Consider the following 22,100-nt stretch of genomic DNA (forward strand, 5'->3'; position numbering starts at 1 on the left):
TTTTCTTTGTTCCATGAGGACTTCGTATCAGTCAGTGTTGATGTGAATGAGTGAGCACACCAGGTATTCCTTGAGCAGCTGCTGTACTGAACCTCCAGGAACCAGATCCACAGAGATGTTGGTCAACTCCTCCTCTGTGATGGATTGAGCCCCACACCTGCACATTAAAAGTGTGTAAAAGTGTGGAATCCTCCAGATCCACAAGAGCTACTGCATGTGGAGACTGTAAAGTTCCATTTCGTAAAACATCTTTTGCCCAAAATGTTTTTTCTGTGAAAGGAGCCAATCTGTGGAACTGGCTTCCTACAAATATAAAGACTCTTACTAAAATGTCCACCTTTAAAAAACTATCAAAAGCATGGTTCATAGAGCAGCAGCAGTGTGATCATGCCATATGAAATGTATAGCTGTATGTATGTGAGGTGTGCATCTGTGTGAGTTCGAATGAATGTGTTTATTTACTACATTTATTTTTATTGCTGCTAACTGGTTTCTGGACATTTTATTGTATTCACTGTAAAAATTTGACTCCTTTATTATTTTAACTGTTAAAAGCCCTTCTAGGGACAGGTGTTGCGAATTAGCCATGGCTATAAACACTGTGATACAGGCATCGGATTGTTCTTTATGTAATAATCTATGTTTTTTTTTTGTATCTGTCCCTATTCAAATAAACAACAACAAAAAAAAAAGGACAATGCACATCAAAATGAGAAAGAGAAAACATTTTTATCGGATTTTGGTGAACTGGCCCATTAAAGATATTCCAAATATTCATAATAACAACAACAACAGTGGACAACTCAGGGAATGTTTGGCCTGCAACCACACACTGTTTTTACTTTGTGGTTTTACCTTTTGCATGTCCTGATGGTTTGCATTTTAAACACCAGGTTTCTGTCCACAGGGCAGCTATAGCTTCTCGCCATGAGGGCTGCAGCCTTCTGCAACGGTGACGCCAGACTTCTCATCTGATCTAGGAACGCTGTTAAAAACTCATGGGCATCCTGAACATATAGACACACAGATTGGATTTGATGCACGGACAAGAAAAAACCAGCAGGCGGCGAAACATTAAAGGGTAAGAACCAGATGACTCACTTTCATTTCGTCGTCTGCAAATGCAGGAGCCTGGGCAGAGACGGCCTTCTTGAACATATGGAGGGCCCAGAGTTTGTAATCCCGATCTTCGGAGCCGTGACCTCTTACAACGTTTATAAAACCTCTAAAGAGGGGGAAGTAAAATGGTCGTCCTTAAGTGGGTCTGCAGGTTTGTTGAAAAACTTGAGGATAATGTTCTCAGTCAGGAAGTAGCATTTGTGTGTGTGTGTGTGTGTGTGTGTGTGTGTGTGTGTGTGTTCTCGTTTAACTACATTCGTGGGCTCCTAAAACCAGGAATACACTATACTTGTGGGGTCCGGATAGCTTTGTGGGGCCAAAATGCTGGACCCTACAAGTTTAAAGGTCTGTTTGAGGGGTTAAGACTTGGTTTTAGGATTAGGGTTAGAATTAGGTTATGGTTAGGGTGAGGGTAAGGGTTAAGGTTAGGCATTTAGTTGTGGTGGTTAAGGTTAGGGTAAGGGGCTAGGAAATGCATTATGTCAATGGCGGGTCCCCACAAAGATAGTGAAACGCACTATGTGTGTGTGTGTGTGTGTGTGTGTGTGTGTGTGTGTGTTGTCTGCTGTACCTTATCAGCGGAGTCTCCTCATAAATATAATTCCAGAACTGTGGATCGTAGCTGTAGATATCAGTGACGAACTCTCTAAGTGTGATTAGGCTCTGGAGGCAGGAGTTCACATAGGAAGTCCCTGAAATGCGGGGAAACCTGACACACACACGCACACAACAAGACTCATCACACATCAACATCACTATCTTCGATGACAAACTACAAACTGTGGCTCATTTCACTAAAACGCTAACTGTATTTTAATTTTAGGTGGTGTATTTATGTTCTGCATGGAGGTAGAAAAAATGTAAGCTGTAACATAATCTTGTATTTCTAAAAACAAATAAGTTGTTGCAGGTCATTCTAGGTGAATTAACACTTTCCGTATTTCGTGAAAAATATTTAAAATATATCAACTTTTCTGTTTCTTGTCTCTATGTGAGAGTATGTGTGTGCAGATGTACTCACCCAAGCCTGTGGAGCTGATTACTCTTGAGCATCAGTGGACTGACGGCACCCTGCCTCTGGCTAATGTCCTCATCTTCTGAGTCGTCGAGAGAGGAGGAATAAACAACGAGCTTAGGCCAAGTGGCAGCTGTTGTCTTGACTCTTCGTTGGCTTTGTCAAGTGCTGCCTTCTCTTCATCGCTGAGCCCTTTAAACTCCACCACTTGGTCATTTTGGATTATAACAGAACTGAAACATGGAGGGAGAAACAGGCTGTCCTGTTGAAAAAATTGAGAGGTATGGCGTCAGAGGTGTGGCCTATAACTGGATAAAAAATTATATTGAAAACAGGAGTCCGTTTGTTCAAAGGGGTAATCATCGGTCAGTGAGCCATAGTATTTCCTGTGGCGTTCCACAGGGGTCCGTTTTAGGCCCAAAACTGTTTATCCTTTATCTAAATGACATTTGCAAAGTATCAAATGTACTAAAATTCACTGTTTTTGCAGATGACACAAATATTTTTTGTTGTGGGGATAACTAGCAGCAGATGCTGGAAATTGTCACAAATGAAATTAATAAATTAAAACTTTGGTTTGATTCAAATAAGTTATCTTTAAACTTGAACAAAATTCATGATATTTGGAAATCGTACTATAAATACAGATGTTAAAATAGTAATTGATAATGACACAATTGAAAGCGTCTATGAAAGTAAATTTCTGGGTGTTGTACTCGACCACAAACTGTGCTGGAAGCCCCACATTAAATATCTGTGCATGAAGATGGCCAGGAGTATTGGTATATTGAGCAAAACTAGATACATATCGAACCAAAATACTTTACATACTCTGTACTGCACACTTATCTTACCATATATGTTATATTGTGTGGAAGTATGGGGAAATACCTACAAAAGCAACTTACAAAATATTTGCACATGGTAAAAAAGAGCAATCAGGATAATAAATCACACCAGGTATTATGAGCACACTAATCTGTTACGGTTTGGGACATTTCTGTTACCCGTTTGTTCATTTCTGCTGTCTGTATTGTTTATTTGTGTATGTTCTGTTGTTGTATATTTTATCCTGTATACTTATGCCCCTGTTTTGTAGGTTTCCGGTTTTTGTGTTTATTCTGAATTGTGTATGTTTTTCCTGTGTTCTCTGTCCTCCCTTGTGTTTAGTGTTGTCAAGTTTCTGTGTTTAGTTGATGTCATGATCAAGAGGGAACCACACTGCAGCCATAGACAGTATATAAGAGGGAACCACACTGTTGAGCTCCGGCAGCAGCCATAGACACATAAGAGGGAACCACACTGTTGAGCTCCGGCAGCAGCCATAGACAGTATATAAGAGGGAACCACACTGTTGAGCTCCGGCAGCAGCCATAGACACATAAGAGGGAACCACACTGTTGAGCTCCGGCAGCAGCCATAGACAGTATATAAGAGGGAACCACACTGTTGAGCTCCGGCAGCAGCCATAGACACATAAGAGGGAACCACACTGTTGAGCTCCGGCAGCAGCCATAGACAGTATATAAGAGGGAACCACACTGTTGAGCTCCGGCAGCAGCCATAGACAGTATATAAGGCAGCAGCGCCCTCTTCGGTTCACAGATCCCGGTGCAACACCGGTGTTGCACCGAAATCTGTGACCCGTCGTGATCTGTGTCCCTCCTGTTAAAAGCGTAGCGCCCCCTTCCGTGGTTAAGGTTAGGGACAGGGGTTTGGTTCAGGTTGAGGTAGGAGGACACCGATCTCGATGGGTCACAGATTTCGGTGTAACACCGGAAACGCAAATTCGCCACCTCCAGTAGATGGCGGTAATACAGCTGTGAGGACCCTCTCAGACCCCATCACGAAATGAGAGGAACTCGGCTAGTGCTACTGTTATTGATCACCATGTCGGTGTAGAAGGAAAACAGAAACCAGAACTACCACCCTGTTCCGAAAACGGAGTCTTTAAAATGGCCGGCGAGGAGGAGAGGGGGGTGGTTCGTGTCAAAGTCAAGGTAGGATGATTACGGTTCGAGTAACAAACTGCCAACGTTCGCTAGTTAACGTCAGCTAGCAACCGTCAGTTTGCTCTAACGTTTGCTGTCTTTCAAACACACATTCAAGTGCTAAACGTCGACATAACACACCTGTGACATTAGCTGTAGAACCGTGTGTTTGGAGGGAGAGGGAGAGAGTCGAGAGTCTCGACATTTTGTCAACGTTTCGCCCCGGCCAGCATTGTTTGTTTTCGTTGAATACAGACTGCTGGAAGTGGGGGGATACTTATATCTATCACGTTATTTTGACCGTAATTTGACTGCAACAGCTAGTTAGAAATGTACACAAGTATATTAACCCCCGTAATGAAGATCCAACGGTAGCCTAATGCTGATACACAAAGCAGTGAAACCCTCACAGACACGAGCTGACTGACTGACGTCACCTGCCTGCTCAGCTAAAATGCGTGCGTGACAGCACTCCGTGACGTCACATGTTACCTGGAGTTGAATAACAGTGTGGCCTCTATTTCAGTAAACTGATGTTTATTTAATTGCTTTACCCTATGTTGCAAAATGGGTCAAATAATCTAAGAATATGATTATTTTTTTTACATTTTTTTTTAATCATTATGTGTAGACCAACTACACACAGTCAGTGCTTTCTAAATATCTATGTATGTGTATTGAATACTGCATACTGCAGCCGGGCAATAATTAAATATTATCCGTCAACGTTCAGCAGATCTATATTGTGATAATATAAACTAGAGCTGCAACTAACGACTTTAGTTGCCGATTCATCCGCAGATTATTTTCTCAAATTAATCGTTGGTTTATAAAATGTCAGAAAATGTTGAAAATGTTTCATCCCAGTTTCTCAAAGTCCAGGATTATGTCTATAAATGTCTTGTTGTGTCGGTCGAAAACCCAAATATATTGTTTCATATCGAGTTGGGATAAGGTTCTCTGATTCCAGCTTCTTAAATATTGTTCTAGTTTCTTCTCTCCTCTGTGACAGTAAACTGAATATCTTTGAGTTGTGGACAAAACAAGATATTTGAGGACGTCATCTTGGACTTTTTGGGGAAACACTGATCCACGTGTTCTACAGTTTTCTGACATTTTAGGGACCAAAACAACTAATCCATTCATCCAGAAAATAATCGACCGATTAATCGACAACGTTATCGTTAGGTGCAGCCATATCTTACACAGGTAATTCACAGGTAATTCACAGGTAATTCCCCTGAATTATTGTCTACTTACTGCCAAAAATAGTAGAATGTGTTGCCACTAGAGGTGCAACGATGAATCGATGAATCGATTAGTTGTCAACTATTAAATTAATCGCCAACAATTTTATAATCGATTAATCGTTTGAGTCATTTTTTTATTAAAAAAAAAATCAGATTTCTCTGATTCCAGCTTGTTAAATGTGAATATCTTCTAGTTTCTTCTCTCCTCTGGGACAGTAAACTGAATATCTTTGAGTTTTGTATCAAAACAAGACATTTGAGGACGTCCTCTTAGGCTTTAGGAAACACTGATCCACATTTTTCACCATGTTTTGACATTTTTATAGATCAAACAACTAATCGATTAATCGAGAAAATAATCGACAGATTAATCGACTATGAAAATAATCGTTAGTTGCAGCCCTAGTTGCCACCTCCCCCAGGTTTTCCCCCCACAGTATCTAGTATAATTTTTTTTATTCTTTTGTTATGCTTCTCAGAAATGTGACGGGGTGTTTCCTGTGGAGTTTCGCTCCTTTGCTGTTGATCCTCAGATAACGTCGCTGGAGGTCCTGCAGCACATACTTATCAGAGCCTTTGATTTGAACGGGTAAGAGTCAGCACCCTGGCTTGGTCTATCCGTGCGTTCATGGACATCAGAAAATCGTTTTTCCGAGTGAAAACGTCATCATTCACGTCCCTTCCTGTGGGAATCAGAGGTGGGAAACTCGGGCTAGATTTTGCCATAGACTGTATATAAGAATGGACCAACAGATCCCGTGTCTCTGGACGGAGACCAGTGAAGGATATTGGAAGCACTTTTCCGGTGACGTGAGCAACCTGTCTGAAAGTTGGAAGTCTTCTGGTAGCTGTGCCAAGAGAAATCTCAATCATTCCTAATCTAGCAAAGACGGAGAGCGTAGGTATATGTAAGGAGATAACATAGACACAGGCTAATTATTGATCACTAAAATGATAGTTAACATTAGTAATTAAACTTAAACAGCTAATGGAAGTCCAAACTGCCTGAGAGCTTCTCCTGTACTATACGGTAATTCCTCTACTATGCGACAGTAAGTCTCGTGGTTATGACCCAATCGTTAGCCTATTTTTATAAAAACGTCTGCTACGGAGCCATAACGTGAGGTACAAGGTAATGGAGCCTTTTATACATTGTCGTGTTTCTTTAGAAATAAACAATAGACAAATAGAGTCTTTAAACTCTTCAGATGTAAAGTTATTCGCTGTCAAAGTGAATGGCAGTCAATGGGATGCTAACGGGAGGTGATGGCTTTGTAACATTAAAATGGCGCCATAGGAGGTTCGCGGTCCGAGGAGAGGCTTGCCCCCTTGGATTTTGCTAACCGAGTTCCCCAGTTGGTGACGCGTTGTTGACAGCTGACGTTTGTTGGAGGCGAATTTGGTTCACTGAACATATTTCAATGACAATAAACTTATTTATTGTGGACAAACGCCTCTGCTGAGAAACATACAGAGACATAACATGTTTCAGATTATTCATAAATAGGCCCATGTATAAAAACAACATCAACACCTTCTCCGTGTCCTTTCCCGTTCGTTGTCCTGCAGATAACACAAACACCTGACGATGTGTGTTTGTATGCTCGCATAAGAAAACAGCAGCAAATTATTGTGGCCTCCATGTTTTCACCAGGTTTTCACACAACAACAGTTGGTGGCAGTCATGCAACAAGTTGTTATGCCAAACGGCAATATAACAGAAGAAGAACATCAGTGTTGGGAACGTTACTGTCGGTACACGATCCGTTCTGCCTGCACGATCCGTTCTGCGCAAGATAATACTGTTTTACCGAGGATACGACCTGCACGATCTGTTCCACGCTAGCCTATGGCTAGCCTCCACCGGGAAGCTAACGTTAGTTTAGCTAACAGCTAATTCGGCTAACCGCTAGCTGACAGCTAGATTCAGTCTAAAATAACGTTAACTCAAACGTAATGGGAAAAGCAGGCTACAGCTAAATTAAGACTTCACAGTACTAACAATAAAGACAAGTATTGAGTGATTGTATTTTAAATGAGTAAGTTTAAATTAAGTAAAGTAGAACTGACGTAACAGCTGTTATATATGTTAGGTGTTTGTTATATATGTCAACGTTTATTTTCAAGTTTTATTTTGAGGGTCTTTTAAAGTTATTACATGCTGTCTCAGCTAGCAGTTAGCCGAATTAGCTGTTAGCTAAACTAACGTTAGCTTGCCTGTGGAGGCTAACGGCAGACTGCTACAATCAGCTAGCAGTTAGCCGAATTAGCTGTTAGCTAAACTAACGTTAGCTTGGCTGTCGACCGGAAGCGTGGAACAGATCGTGCAGTGTCGTAAATCCTCGTACAACCGCGCATGCGCGAACATTTTGCGCATGTGCAGAACGGATCGTGCAGGCAGAACGGATCGTGTACCGACAGTTACTTTGAAAAAGTAATTAGTTATAGTTACTCACTACTTGTTCCAAAAAGTAACTGAGTTAGTAACTGAATTACTCTATAATAAAAGTAACTCGTTACCAGGGAAAGTAACTATTTGCGATACTGTTAAAAAAGAAAAGTTGCTATATGTCAAAGAATTTGGATTTTTTTGAGCAGTTGTTTAGTTGTGAGGCAGAAAGATGTATCTTCTGCTGCTTGGAGGACTTTGCTCCGAGTCCTCCTTTGCTAGTGGATGGCGAGCTATCCTCTGTGGTGGAGGTATCGCTGGTTTTGGCCACTAGCTTTGTAGATGCGTGGGTCGTTGTGAGATGCTTCGTTAAATTAGAGTTGCTTACAACGGATGTCGACAAAGTCTTCGCTCCTGGACATAATGTACACATTACATGCACGTTCTCGCCTTTGACCACAATGAATTTGAAGTAGTGCTTATATCTCCACCTTGAAAACGCCAACTTCTCATCGGATTGCTCCTGACTCGCCATCTCTGCTGCTTCATCCAATCTCTGTTCAGCTGTTCATAATCGCTTACCTCACTAGCTGTGAGCCAGGGGTGCGTTCGGATTACACAGTTTATTCAATCAATGCATAGTAACGCACCGCATTTAACGTCCAGTAACGTTAACGGCGTTGTAACGACAGGGAAAAGTAATTAGTCAGATTACCCCGTTACTGAAAAAATAACGTTGTTACCTAACGCCGTTCTTTTAAACGGCATTATTCCAAACACTGAAGAACACGCATCCCGACATGTGAACGCTGGCAGTCAGAAAAACAACGTAATCACGAGGGCGGTCCCTGTCATTCCGAGGTGGCATGAACGCGCCATTAATCCACGACGTGGAATGCGGAAATTCCTCCGGATGTCCCTTATTTCGGCCGGATGTTTCCGTCCCCTTCCTCTGTCTTTATGTTGGCGTTCTAACCTCCGGTGGATTTCTGAGGACTATGGTTAACTGCTCCTCAGATCACATACCTGCAAACTAGTCGCTTTTCGGCGAAAATCGCCGTTTTGAATGGGGAAAATGTCATCCACGTGAATCGTGTAGATCCGAAGAGTTTTTATTTGGGGGGGGGGGGTCCGAGACCCGGCGCCCTAACGACCGTTATCTACCGGACCGAATAGCAATGCGGATTTCGGTGCCTTATTTAGGTGGCACTTAAATGCCTGCGCTTCTCTCTGATGCTCCGAAAACGTTAGAGGGAACTGAAACATCGCCGCACAGGACGCTAGTTACGGTAAAGGGTCTTTTACACTAGATGCATCCACGGTGGCCCGATTTATGGCGCGCGAGCAGAGGTCACGCACGTCTCTTTTTTTTTTCAGCGGCGCGCGACAAAGAGGCCTGAACGGGTTCACCGATAACCGGATGCCAGGACTCTCACAGCGACTGCAAGTCTGTCTGGTAAACGTACTGGGTTAAGATGAGTTCTTTTATGGCGAATAAAAGGCTTGATCCCACACGCATATGCTGCAGCCAGTTCTGCCGTTGTTTACCTTTTTCTTCTTCTTCTAGTCCGTAGAAAGAGCAACGTCGGTAGCCTTTGCTCATTAGCGCCACCGCTGTTCAGGAGAAGACTGCAGCTAGTGTCGCGAGCACCAGCGCGGGTATAAATAGTCACGGCGATCCCATGACGTCACATTTGCACGCGCCAGCTGGGCTGCGTCTAGTATATAAGACCCTTAACACTACACTCGACAGCAGGTAACGTTAGCCTAGCGTTAGCTAGCAGCTGGAGTAAACAAGGTTAAAATGCTGACAGCTAAACGGTGTAAAGTGTGTCTGTATTTCACTGGAGAGGACTGTAACACCAGACTGTAGCCGTAGACAGTATATGTTCTGAAAAACAACACAGACTCGGCCTCGCCTCGCTAGTCTCGTGCTGCATTCAAAGTAATTGTAAAATACCCTTTTCCCATCCAGTGTTTTTTTTTTTGTCGTTACCAGGAATTTACTGGTTAAATAAGTTATTGTTATAAGTTATTGTTATTACATTTTTAATAAATCATTTAATTTTAAATATATATCATTTTTTCAGTTCAGGCACCGTTTTAAATGTATTGTTTTAGCACCGGTAAATAGTTGTTTTTTCCCTTTATTTCCTTCTTGGGGGGGGGGTAGAGATATGTCACCTTTTTCAGCCCTTCTGAGTTTGTAGGTATGAGATCTCTGCAGGGTAAATCCAGACAGCTAGCTAGAAGGTCGCTATGTTCAGACTGCAGGCAAAAGTGGCCAAAATCTGATTTTTTTTTTTTGGGGGGGGGTCAAGTGACCAGGTCAGACTTCTTCAGAAGTAGTGTGAACACTCAAATCAGATCTAGACCACTTCCATATGTGGTCCTGAATCAGCCCCAGGTCGGATTTATTTCAGCGCGGCCGCAGTGTGAACAACCAAGGAGGATTAGATGCAACTTCTACGTCAACCTTCATCAACATTTGTCACAATTATGCTCCGGCGGGAGTTAGCCGTAGACACTAGACAGTAACATTAAAAACTTGACTAGGCCTACAACATGGAGAACAGTGATGGAGCAAGTCAATGGAGGGAGAGGGAGGTGTTAGACCTCATTAGTGTATGGGGAGAGACTTCAATCAAAACTAGAAGGATCATACCGTAACCGTCTCCTCCTCAGCACCTGCTCATTAATGTTACGGCTGCCATTACACAAACATTTTGAAATCAAAGTGAAAATGCTGACTTCCTCCATAACCTCCCTAACGTTAGTGCAACAGCTGCTGCGTCTGATGTCATTGTTATTGTTCTTTTTATCATGCGGGTCAGTTCGAAACCGCAAACAGTTCACGCTGGAATCTGATATAGGCTACATTTTAAAAGGTAACGTGAACAGACAAACAGAAAATCGGATCTGAGCAAAAAATCTGAATTAAGCATTAAGACTTGCGGTGTGAACAACTTTTGAACGTACACGTTCCACCAAAACAAGTTCCTACTCGAGGCTATTTTGCAGCGACACCGTGGCTCCGTCCGGCGCTTAGCGCCGCCCAAGACGATTGTGATTGGTTGAAATAAAATGCCAATAAACCAGAGCACGTTTTTCTCCCATCCCGGATTGCTGTGTGGACTAGACAGACCCTCCTCCACAGCACTACAGAGGAGGGTCTTGCAATGTGAGACTATACTGGCTATAAACTGTGACATAGACACATTATGTATATCAGCATTTTTTATTCTTCTGTTTTTTTAAAACCAGGAAGCGGAATTTCGGGATCAGTTACCTGTCTCGAGATCGGAGTGGTGCTGAAACGTATCTGTCTCTGCTGTCTGACTGGGATCTGGATGTCGCATTTGTCGGTGCAGCAAAATCCCATCTGCAGCTCAAGATGGACATAAAACCTTCAGAAGACAGTAAGGACACCTGGGTACCCTTAAAGCAAGCGTAAAAGATCAAATGCAAAGCTTATACTGTGCATATACTATATTGCAGAGAACATAAAGTGTGGAGGCAAATGTGAAAATGTGGCATTTGCAGTTAATTTGAAGCTAAACTGTAAAAGACTTTCATATACAGTATGAAGGAAATCAAATGTTCCTCAGAGAGTTTAAAGAAGACAACACATAGTTGAGATTGTAGTTTAACAGGATTGGGTCATATAAGGTGGTAATACACGTTGTATTTCATCATTTAGGGTTATGCATTTGTTTGCTAAGTGTGTGTGCAATGCCAAAACAGAAAGACCAGGGGAAATCTGAGGATATATTATAAATATAATACAGTGCTGCTCATAAGTTTATGAACCAATGCTAAAGTTGACTAAAGAGGAATAAAAAAATCATCTTTTGGAAATTGATCTTAATGCCTTTATTAAAAAAATGAGGAAAAATCCAACCTTTAAGGACACCAATTTTCTTTGTGAATGAATAATGTATCGTAAATAAATAAATGTTCTTCCTTAAAATACAAGGGGCATAAGTAAGTACACCCCTATGTTAAATCCCCATAGAGGAAGGCAGATTATTATTTTTAAAGGCCAGTTATTTCATGGATCCAGGATACTATGCATCCTGATAAAGTTCCCTTGGCCTTTGGAATTAAAATAGCCCCACATCATCACATACCCTTCACCATACCCCCACATCACCACATACCCTTCACCATACCCCCACATCATCACATACCCTTCACCATACCCCCACATCATCACATACCCTTCACCATACCCCCACATCATCACATACCCTTCATCATACCCCCACATCATCACATACCCTTCACCATACCCCCACATCATCACATACCCTTCACCATACCTAGAGATTGGCATGGTTTTATTTCAGTTAACTTAATAGCTGGTTTGGTATGGTATGGTGAAGGGTATGTGATGATGTGGGGGTATGGTGAAGGGTATGTGATGATGTGGGGGTATGGTGAAGGGTATGTGATGATGTGGGGGTATGATGAAGGGTATGTGATGATGTGGGGTATGGTGAAGGGTATGTGATGATGTGGGGGTATGGTGAAGGGTATGTGATGATGTGGGGGTATGGTGAAGGGTATGTGATGATGTGGGGGTATGGTGAAGGGTATGTGATGATGTGGGGGTATGATGAAGGGTATGTGATGATGTGGGGTATGGTGAAGGGTATGTGATGATGTGGGGGTATGGTGAAGGGTATGTGATGATGTGGGGGTATGGTGAAGGGTATGTGATGATGTGGGGGTATGGTGAAGGGTATGTGATGATGTGGGGGTATTTTAATTCCAAAGGCCAAGGGAACTTTATCAGGATGCATAGTATCCTGGATCCATGAAATAACTGGCCTTTAAAAATAATAATCTGCCTTCCTCTATGGGAATTTAACATAGGGTGTACTTACTTATGCCCCCTGTATTTTAAGGAAGAACATTTATTTATTTACGATACATTATTCATTAACAAAGAAAATTGGTTAGGGTGCTGCACCTAAGCCTCATAGTGGTAGGGAAAACCCAGCATTATGAAACATTGTGAACTATCCCTTAAGTAAGGAGTATAAATTAGAGGCAGATGATTAATAGACATTAAGTCTACTACTTTTTGTCCAACTGCAGGTCCTGTTATGGAGGAGTGGGACATCATAAGCCCCAAAGACGTGATTGGCTCCGAGCAGCTTCTCACAGAGCGGACTCGGTCTTTGGCATCCGCAGCTCTTCCCTTCACACAGTCTCTACTGTCCCAGGTTCCTTCACTGTCTTTAACCTTCCTCATGCAGTCTCTTTTACCTTCTACCCTCTATGAGTCAGGGTCTTTGCTTACACACTTGTTTCACTTTCTGTTCAGGTGGGCCGCACGCTGAACAGAGTCCAGCAAGCCCTCAGCTGGTCTTACGGGGAAGAGATCAAGCCTTTCAAGCCCCCTCTGAGCGATGCCGAGTTTCACAATTACCTCAACGGACAGGGCCAGTTGTCCCGACCTGAGGAACTGCGACTGCGCATCTACCATGGCGGTGTGGAACCTTCACTGCGCAAGGTAAAGTACCTGTGCTTTATGAGCATTACGTTTAAGGCAGTTCACAAACTGCCTGTTGAATTTAAAACTAGGGATGCACCGAATCAAGGATTCGGATTCGGCTGAATATTGGGCTTTTTGACGGGGTTTGGTTTCTGCCGAAACTTAGAATTTTTTTCCACCAAACCGTACCCTACTCTTGCAGTACGCGCGCTACGCTGGTCGACGTAATGACGGTGCCGTTGATTACGGGAAGGTGTTTACGTAGGTGGAGCGTTTAATGCAGTAGGCTGTGAGGAAGTGAAAATGGAACTCGTGAGCAGAAAAAGTGTAGTTTGGCAGTACTTTCAGTCAAAAGAAGGCCGTTCAAGTCCAGCTACATGTTCAATTTACAATGCTGATTAGTCTGGTGGTGGCGAGGACCCTAAACTATACACAACATCACCGCTGTTACAACATCTGGTATGAAACATCCAGAAGAATACGAGTTGTGCATGAAGGAATCTACAGACAGCAGCCAAAATGCAGCAACTTCAGGTACGGCAAAGGAAGGACAGTCACTGCTGAAAACTGGTGTTAACCAGACGACCATTACCAGCTTTGCCCTACACCGAATGAAAAATACACTGCTGTGGACGTTGTTCATTTCATTAATGTGTTTACTGTGTTAATGGACTGAGGATGGGAGGAGGATTCGGTATTCGGTTTCGGCAGAATCTTAACCAGTGGATTCGGTATTAGGCCAAACCCCAAAAATCTGAATTTGGTGCATCCCTGGTTAAAACACATGATAGAAAATCATTTCCAACATTCTTTTATTGAAGAAATTGAACATTGAATTGAATATAAAAGGCAGCACTAAAAAAGAATGATAGTTACATATTAAAGTGCAGTTTTCTGCTGATATTTTCTTTCAACTAACACAAAAAAATCTGTGTCTTTCGCATAATGTCACAGCCTTTCACAAAGTGTTTATTGCACCAGATGATATCGCGATGACGATAAGAAAAAATAATATATTGTACAGCCCTAGACTTCAAAAAGTCTTTCCCCCCAAATGAGTCTAGTAAAAGGGGGCATTGTCTTATATTCAGGGCAAATTAAATGGTTAGTATTTTTATTACTGGTTTTAATGAATGCTGCGTTGTCTGCTGTGTTATGTTAGGTTGTTTGGCGGTACCTCCTGAACGTCTACCCCGACGGACTAAGCGGACAGGAAAGAATGGACTACATGAAGAGGAAGACGAGGGAGTACGACCAGCTGAAGAGAGAGTGGAACGCCCGGGTCAGCCACGAGGACCTTGAATTTATCCGTGGGAATGTTCTTAAAGACGTCCTGCGGACAGACCGGGCTCATCCGTACTACGCAGGCTCAGAAGACAGTCCACATTTGACCGCGCTCACAGACCTGCTCACCACATTCGCCATCACACATCCACAGGTGTGTAGAGTTGTTCCATCAGTTAGCTTGTACCGGCATTAGGTTTAGGGTCTGAATCTGCTTATCAAATCTTCCTTCTGAATTCCTTGATGTAGGTTTTCAAACTGTGAGGCACCTCACCAGGGGAGAGTTGGAAGTATGCATATGGGGCTACGTCTCGGTCGTTAAACTGCATCCACGTTTCCTGCACTTGCTTCCCTTCCTCGCGTCTTTGTGCGTCCCGGTCCTTTGTTTTTAGAGGGATGAGACCTCCTTTCTCCTGAAGCATCACATGAATTCGTCGGCTGTATGGGCGGAGTTAGCAAATGGCTTTCAACTGCACGGCTTCCGGGATGTCTGCTCTCTGTATCCTCGCTCATAGCTCCTCAGAAATCCCTCCTCCATCCTCGCTCATAGCTCCTCAGAGATCCCTCCTCCATCCTCGCTCATAGCTCCTCAGAGATCCCTCCTCCATCCTCGCTCATAGCTCCTCAGAGATCCATCCTCCATCCTCGCTCATAGCTCCTCAGAGATCCATCCTCGCTCCTTGTGGCAAGGAATAAGAGCCTTAAGACGGCCTTCACGAAGGAGGGCCAGAACGATGGAGTGAGGAGCTATCGAATTATATTTAATCGAATAATCGGATAATGTTTATATTAGCTTCTGATTTGGCTGTTCATCAGCCCGGTGAGTGGTGAGAGCTGCAGCAGTGGCTGCGATGCACAGCTCCTGTAGCATATTAAAGAATTATAGAACTCCAAAGTGACCGATTGCCGCAATTCCCGTTAAAAAGCACGCTACTTCTCTGAGTCATAAATCTATCCAATCTGAACACGAAGCCACAAATAAACGTCCATCAATCCGATTAGAAATCATAAGAAAATAAGGCAGAATCGTGACGACTTTTAAGTTTCAAAGTAATCCAGTAATAGTCGTCCGTACATCAATAGATACACTGCACACAGGAACTGCTAATAGCTGATTCAGCATACTTTTAACTTTGCCAGTTTGCAGAAAGAGAGAGAGAGAGAGGGGGGTACAAAAATATGACTCAGTCAGACTTTGAAAACCCCCACCTTAAAGAATGCAATTAGGTTCAGCCTTCAACATTTACATAAACTGAAGTTAAAAATAAGAACAACCAAAAAAATTACATTTAAATCTGTAATTACTCTAAAACACAACTGTTTTTCATGGAACCCGTGTTGACAGTCCGTAGCTCAAACGTCAAGATGAAATGAGCAGCGGACGATATGAAATGTTAATTAAATAATAGGTTTGTACATTGTTATTTGCAAATAGAGATATAAGGTTTAGATAAGATATTCATTAGCCTCGGGCCTTAGCCATTCAGGGTATTTTGCCAATGGGAAACCTGATCCAAAATGGAACTGGCAGTCAGCTCACCACTAAACACTTGGGGCCTCATTCATCAAAGCATACGTGAAGCAAGTTCTAACTGTGTGTACGAACACAACTTCTAAACCTGTTCTACATCCAACCATTTGTGCACATACAGGCTCATTTACACACAGACACTTCCCTTTGAAAGAGTCACAAGTTGTGGACAAAAGTAGCAGACAAGCTGGATAAAGACAAAAAACATCACAGACAACGTGGTTAAGATACTGTAGCATCCCAGGGGCAGGTGTGTGGGAAAGACTTCCCAGCATGCACCGGTGCAACGGTAAGTCTTTACATGTGGTCCTTAGGGTTGGGTATGGTTTGGGTTTTTCCGATACCGGTGCTAAAACGATACTTTTAAAACGGTGCCGGTGCCTGAACCGAAATATATATAATATACATACAATATATACAATATAATGACAGTTGGCGAGATTAAAGAACGGCTTGTTTATTGCTAAGGGCACATGGTTAAAATTAAATGATTGTAATAACAATAACTAATAACAATGACTTATTTCACCAGTAAATTGCTGGTAAACGACAAAAACAAGCACCAGAATGGAAAAGGGTATTTAACAATAACTTTGAATGCACCACAAGGCTGGCGAGTTTCAAGTGAACGCACCGTCTGTGTTGTTTTTGCGACGACAGCAGCTGCAGTCCGACCGTTACGTCCCGCTGTTGGAATCCTCTAAGCGGTGTAAAGTGTGACTGTATTTCCCTGTAACGTAAGCTGTCAGCATTTTAACCATTGGGTTTAATCCAGCTACTAGCTAACGGTAACGTAGCGTCCCGTGCAGCGATGCTTCTGGAAAAAAAAGAAGTCAGGCTCCGAAATGAGGAACTGAAATTTTTGTTCTTATTCGGTCTTGTTACTACCGTTTACGTCAGAACCGGTGCCCTATTGGCACCGCGTTTCGGTACCCAACCCTAGTGGTCCTGCATTGGTGTTACTGTATTTCACATGTGATCCACACCTGATTTGTTGCCATACAATTACTTATTGCAAGCAAATGTGGTAAGAGCGCCAGTGATGTGTGCACAATTTGTCATGACATCCCTACCTCGCAAGCTATAATGACATGATGTAGCTTTTGTCAGCGTATAAACATACTGTATGATGCCGAACTTTTATATCAGGGCTTCTGCGGGGTCTTAAAAAGTCTAAAAAGTCTAACATTTTAGGCTTTAAAAAATCTTAAATTCGCTTAAGTCTTGTATTCTAGCTCTTAAATAACTTTAAACAGGTCTTAATTTTCCTACGTCCATGTAACGCTTACTCTAATGCTCATTTAAATGATTATTTTTTTTTTATTCTGTTAATTTCTTTCGCTTGTCCAAATATAATTTGCTGTGTATTTACAGGTAATTATTTCTCTGTGTCGCTTTTTTAAATTGTAATAAGTTTATTAACTTTGCAAGTACTCTGCATTTCGTTTTACTTGCATGTCGTGATATACAGGAGGTCTCAAATTTCATTCATAAAGGTCTTAAAAAGGTCTTTTAAAAAGTCTTAAAATTGACTTGTTGAAACCGGCAGAGACCCTGTTATATAGTCTCACATTGCCGGCTCCATCTCCACAGCACTGTGGAGTTAGGTCTGGCTGCACCACAGATGCATTCTGGGATAGGAGAAAAGAACGCTCTGGGTTGTTTGAAATCCACATGAACCCCTTTTCACATCGGCATAAATTGGATCCAGCGCAAAGCACTTATTTAAAAAGAAAATTTGTCAGTTTTGAAGCTGGTTCGGCTGTTTCTCCCGTTATTTCGTTACAAGCAATGTAGCATTTAAAAGGCTATTTTTTAAAAGGGTTTTAAGTGTTATGAGTCCGGCACAGAGCTCGCTCACATAAAATGTTACGTTGTCATTTCCAGCAAACTTCCGAGAGAACAACAGGGACAAAAAAAAACATCGCCGGTCTGTTTTAACTGAATATTTTCTGGTCCAGCTCAGCTAAAAACACAAAATCCGTCAGCGCTGTGGAGATAGATATGGCAATGCGAGACTACCGGTAGGCTAACGTTATCGTCACTTCATCCGTTCAACTGACTTTAGTTCACCCTTGACTGTCTTGCTGTTACGTGAATTTACCACGGACAGTTGTCTCATTCATTGACTCACGGCAGTGCGTATCTGCAGAATGAATATAGGGGAAACACAGTGGATATTCAACATTATTTTTGCCATTTAAAAAAAACAAAAAATCTGGCCTGTACAATTATAGGGGAAACACTGCTTTGGCATAATAATGTTTAATCTTAGCAGATTAAAAAAAATCTGATTCTATGCATAGAAATTATTTTATGCATGATAAATGAGGCCCCTGATCTACCCTTGGAATAAAAAACATGTTAATAAATTCTTTGTTTCTTTTTGTTTTTTTAAAAACTGCAAGCCTATTTTATTCTTAAAGGACAATTCCGGCGCAAAACAAACCTAGGGGTTATTAACTGATGTGTACCTACTCTGTCCCTCTCTGGGACATGTTGTCATGCTAATCCAATGAGTTTGGAGCTTTAACGAGGCTACCGCGGACCGCTGGTTAGTTTACAATGCTAGTATGTAGGGCATGGGGACACTCAAATTAAATCGCTATTTAATACCACTAAAAAGGCTCGAAACATCACCACACTTTAAGGTTACCATAATTAGGGTCCCTAAACTAACTAGTCGAACGCCGTGCAACGTGGAATTCCCATACTGTCTACGGAGATTCCACGTTGCACGGCGTTCGACTAGTCATGACTGGTTTCCAAGATGGCTCCCGCAAGTAAACATGAACGCGACTGTCTTTATAATCTATCTTTTTAATAGACTATCTGTACACTTACAACGTTGTCAATGCTTCGGTTCACATTTAGGGACCCTAATTATGCTAACGTTAAAGTGTTTCGAGCCTTTTTAGTGGTATTAAATAGCGATTTAATTTGAGTGTCCCCATGCCCTACATACTAGCATTGTAAGCTAACCAGCGGTCCGCGGTAGCCTCGTTAAAGCTCCAAACTCATTGGATTAGCATGACAACATGTCCCAGAGAGTGACAGAGTGGGTACACAACAGTTAATAACCCCTAGGTTCGTTTTGCGCCGGAATTGTCCTTTAAAGCGTATATATTAGGGGTGGGAATCAGCAGAGGCCTCACAATACGATATCATCACGATACTTATGTCACGATACGATACTATTGCAATTTTAAACATAGTGCAATATTCTGCGATATATTGCAATTTATGACCTTTTATCCAACTTTAAATTTTTCCCAAATTCACATGATGTCCCCAAAAGGAAACTTTGTCAACATCTGTTTTATCTAAAAAGATACATTTCTCTGTTTGTTCATCTCACTTCAATTTTATTGCTGCAAAATGGGATTGTCAAGCAGACAGACTGACCAACACATATATAATAAAAGATCCATACTTGGCGTCTGTGTATCGATACAGTATTGCCACGGAAAATATTGCGATACTATGCTGTATTGATTTTTTTCCCCCCACCCCTAGTATATATCTGCATCATTTAGAATTATGTTTCTATGTAAACAGACTTTTGTAACTTTGTGTTGTGTTGTTTTTCAGATATCATACTGTCAAGGCATGAGTGATATTGCCTCCCCAATACTTGCGGTAATGGACAACGAGGCACACGCCTTCATTTGCTTTTGTGGCATCATGAAACGCTTGGAGGGGAACTTCCGGCCGGATGGCCAGCTCATGTCTGTCAAGTTCCAGCATCTAAAGCTGCTTCTGCAGTACTCTGATCCCGAATTCTACTCTTACCTGGTGTCCCGAGGAGCTGACGACCTCTTCTTCTGCTACCGCTGGCTGCTGCTGGAGCTCAAGCGAGAGTTTGCGTTTGATGATGCTCTGAGGATGCTCGAGGTAACGTGGAGCTCGCTGCCCCCGGATCCTCCAGAAACCGAAGTGGAGCTCCTGGGACCGCCGGTGGACACCGATGAAACAACGGCCTGCAGAGACAAGGACAAGGCGGTCGAGAATGGTCTCGGAGACGATAAGGAACACAAGGAGAAGCAGCGTAGACGACACATGCTGAGGCCTTCGAGAGAAGAACCAGATGTGAGCAGGAATGCTGCCGTAGAAAAAAAAGACAGGAGAAATGTCAGCGCTGAAAAGGGAAGCGAGGTGGGTGAATACGATATTCCTCCAGCGACCATGGAAAAGGCAGATTTGCAGGCTCCGCCTCTTGAGAGGCAAACTAGTTTCGGGGAGTTTAAATACTACTCTGCCCGAAATGAAGATAGCTTTCATATGGAGGATGCTGAGCTGCCACAGCGTTTGGTGTCTTCAAAGTCAGTGACGAGCATTGCAAGGCGCCAGTCCACGGTTGATAGTGAGGAGGACCCCGGAGAGAGAACACCTCTCATAAAAAACGGCGACAATAGTTTCGCTCCAATGTCATCGCCTCCTCTCTTTCCTAGTGGCCTTCCGATCTGGAAAACCGGCTCCTCTGTCTCTCCCACATCTTCAGCTTCACCCTCCAGCTGGCCAGGTGCTTCTCCAGACTCTCCTCCAAAATCCCCATCGCCATCCACAACCAATGGAAGTGAGGCCTTACTAAGAACTGTCCCAAAAGTATTGACCAACTCTGCCCAAGTGCTCAGCAGTACAGGGATTAACTCGCCCACAACCCCCACTGTAAAAACCTCCGTTGCGTCTCCAAACCACACTCTGAGTCGATCGTTACTCTCTTCGCCCATTTTGTCCTTTGGAAGAGGCCCCTCGCTGTCTGGCGGCAGGTCGTCCTACAACAATCTCCCTTCGCCTGGCAACAAATCCCCCAGCACTACAGCTAACACGCCCAGTTCTTCAAAAGCTGAGACCACCAGCATCAAACCATGTTCCCTGCCGCCGCCTCAAGAGTTCGGCAAAGGCAATCCCTTCATGCTGTTCCTGTGCCTGTCCATCCTGCTGGAGCACCGAGACCACATCATCAAGAACAGCTTGGATTACAACGAGCTAGCCATGCACTTTGATCGCCTTGTGCGGCGCCACAACCTGAGCCGGGTGCTGCAGCGAGCCAAGGCCTTATTTGCGGACTACTTGCAGAGTGAAGTGTGGGACTCGGAAGAAGGGGACGAGGTCAGTTCGGACTCTCCGACAACAGCTACTGCAGCTCAACACTCCCCCTCTTCAACCATCTCTGCCAGGCCCATTTACAGCCCTTTAGCGTCGCCTCAGTCATCATCTCCGAACTCAACCTATAACCTCGCAACCACCATTCCCTCCCCAACAGCTCAAGTTTCCCTTTCTCCCGTCTCCTGAGTCCATCATGCATCACTGGCTTCCTATTCTCAGTGAACTCCTCTGTAGACTTTGTTTGTCGCCCATTGGAGTGGTTGGTCTTTTTTTTATACAGCCTTCCACATTGAATTGGGCTGTTAATGGGTAACTACGTTTTTTTTTTTTTTTTTCAACCTGGACCCATGTTTTTGTGTGTGACTGATGGGAATAATCTATGGCATTGGTCCAGTATTAAGCAAGAACGCTGTAGTCGGCAGCGACAAAACAAGCTACAATGTAATTTATTTATTTATTATAATGTAATTTACATCCACTAAAAGTTCTGTTTTTGCCACTGACGGGCTCAGATTAATATTTTAAGTGTCTGACAACATTAGACTTAGACTTAGAAAACTTTAATGTCCCCGAAAGGCAATTTGTTGTACAGTACAGGCATATTGACACATAATCAATGACACAAACATTGAACCAGACATCTACAGCGCTATTTATCTAACACATAACATACACACATCAGTAAATAGAATACAATAAAAGGAGTATATAGCACAATATCATAAATAAATACAATAAAACTACTGGACATTAACCTACTTCACATCTATTTCTTCAGTCATACCCGTCCCATCCCAACATTATGGAAAGGATCCCTACAGAGATGGACCTTTTTGTTAAAAGTAAGATCCTATTCGTTTAACATGAATCATCCCCGAAATCGCTGTTGCGAAACTCACCAGACTGCAC

General features: G+C 42.7%; 1 protein-coding gene across 1 annotated transcript; it reads left to right on the forward strand.

Annotated features, from left to right (window-relative positions):
- Nucleotides 1-3,909: 3,909 nt before the first annotated feature.
- Nucleotides 3,910-21,560, forward strand: tbc1d25 (TBC1 domain family, member 25). The gene is made up of 7 exons (XM_031311698.2): nt 3,910-4,134; nt 5,855-5,964; nt 11,029-11,183; nt 12,868-12,995; nt 13,097-13,285; nt 14,430-14,705; nt 19,674-21,560. The coding sequence occupies exons 1-7, from the start codon at nt 4,090-4,092 to the stop codon at nt 21,375-21,377; spliced, it is 2,607 nt and encodes an 868-aa protein (XP_031167558.1). The 5' UTR covers nt 3,910-4,089; the 3' UTR covers nt 21,378-21,560.
- The last annotated feature ends 540 nt before the right edge of the window (nt 21,561-22,100 follow it).

Source organism: Sander lucioperca, chromosome 12 (assembly GCF_008315115.2).
Source record: "Sander lucioperca isolate FBNREF2018 chromosome 12, SLUC_FBN_1.2, whole genome shotgun sequence".
NCBI lineage: Eukaryota > Metazoa > Chordata > Actinopteri > Perciformes > Percidae > Sander > Sander lucioperca.